This window comes from Sinocyclocheilus grahami, unplaced genomic scaffold, assembly GCF_001515645.1.
Source record: "Sinocyclocheilus grahami isolate Dianchi unplaced genomic scaffold, SAMN03320097.WGS_v1.1 scaffold742.1, whole genome shotgun sequence".
Classification (NCBI taxonomy): domain Eukaryota; kingdom Metazoa; phylum Chordata; class Actinopteri; order Cypriniformes; family Cyprinidae; genus Sinocyclocheilus; species Sinocyclocheilus grahami.
Genome location: NW_015505921.1, coordinates 616,235 through 617,407, shown reverse-complemented (window position 1 = coordinate 617,407; position 1,173 = coordinate 616,235). Strand labels below are relative to the sequence as shown.

At 38.2% G+C, this 1,173-nt stretch overlaps 1 protein-coding gene across 1 annotated transcript in view; it reads left to right on the top strand.

Moving 5' to 3' along the window:
• LOC107560770 (excitatory amino acid transporter 5-like) overlaps positions 1 to 1,173 on the top strand; it is a 12,184-nt gene that overhangs the window by 3,040 nt on the left and 7,971 nt on the right. The window contains exons 6-7 of the mRNA XM_016245029.1: positions 660 to 794; positions 1,153 to 1,171. Coding sequence (XP_016100515.1) covers positions 660 to 794; positions 1,153 to 1,171 — 154 coding nt within the window. The remainder of the gene's footprint in view (positions 1 to 659; positions 795 to 1,152; positions 1,172 to 1,173) is intronic.

Genomic DNA, 1,173 nt, shown 5'->3' with positions numbered 1-1,173 from the left:
GAATTCACTTCATTTATTTATATAAATTATGCACACACACACACATACATATATATACATATACATATACATATATTTATATAAATAAAATATTTATTACAAAATGTAATATATTAATACATTTAATGATTTATGATGATATATATATCAGTTAGTTCTTACATTATTTTAAAAATACACACACACATATTGTCAGGCTCTGGGCCAGGTTTTGTGTGTGTCTTTGCTCCCTATGTGCTCCGTCATCCAGTTTCTCTGTCTCGTGTTTTGAATTCATTGTTCCCAGGTGTTTCCTATGTTGATTGTCTTATTAGTTCCAGGTGTCCCTTGACTTCCCCTCATCAGTTCCTGTGTATTTAAAGTGTGTTCTTGTCCTTTGTCAGTCGTTAAATGTCATTCTGTCATCCTGATGTGTTGAGTCCTGTGATCCCCAGCCTTTGTTAATAAACCCTTTTGAGTTACTTTATCTCCGTGTCTCCTCGTTCCTTCGTTCCTGTGTTCCTCGTGTATGTGCACCGTGACACATATATATATACACATACACACATACACACATATACACATATACACATATACACATATACACATATAAAAACAGATATTAGATATCAGTAAGTTCTTACTCCAAGCATTCTGTATTTCATTACTTGTTACTTCAGCATCACGGCTACAGCAGCCAGTATCGGTGCTGCTGGCATTCCACAGGCCGGCCTGGTAACCATGGTGATAGTGTTAACCTCAGTGGGACTTCCTACAGATGACATCACTCTTATTATTGCTGTGGATTGGGCCCTGTAAGTCTCTCTCTTATTCAATTCCATTGTAAATGTATGATTGACAGGCTTGCCAGGTCTGCATATCAAAAACCAGCCCAATAGCTAAACTAGTCAAATCAAGGCCAAAACTAGCCTAATCGCCTTCCAGGGCAAATTGGAGATCAAAAACTCTGGGGGGTCAAAACCTCCTTCTGGGGGTTCCTACCTCGGTTGAAATCGTGTTTCAGTGGGGAGACCTGCAGCAACAGTATAAAAGCAGCTCAATTACATGGGAAACCACGTATTTGGCAACACTGATGATCGATGCTCATTAAGATTTATGATTGATTTTTATTAAGAACTTGTTGATTATAACGTTTACTTGTGTATTGGTCAGGGATCGGTTCAGGACGATGGT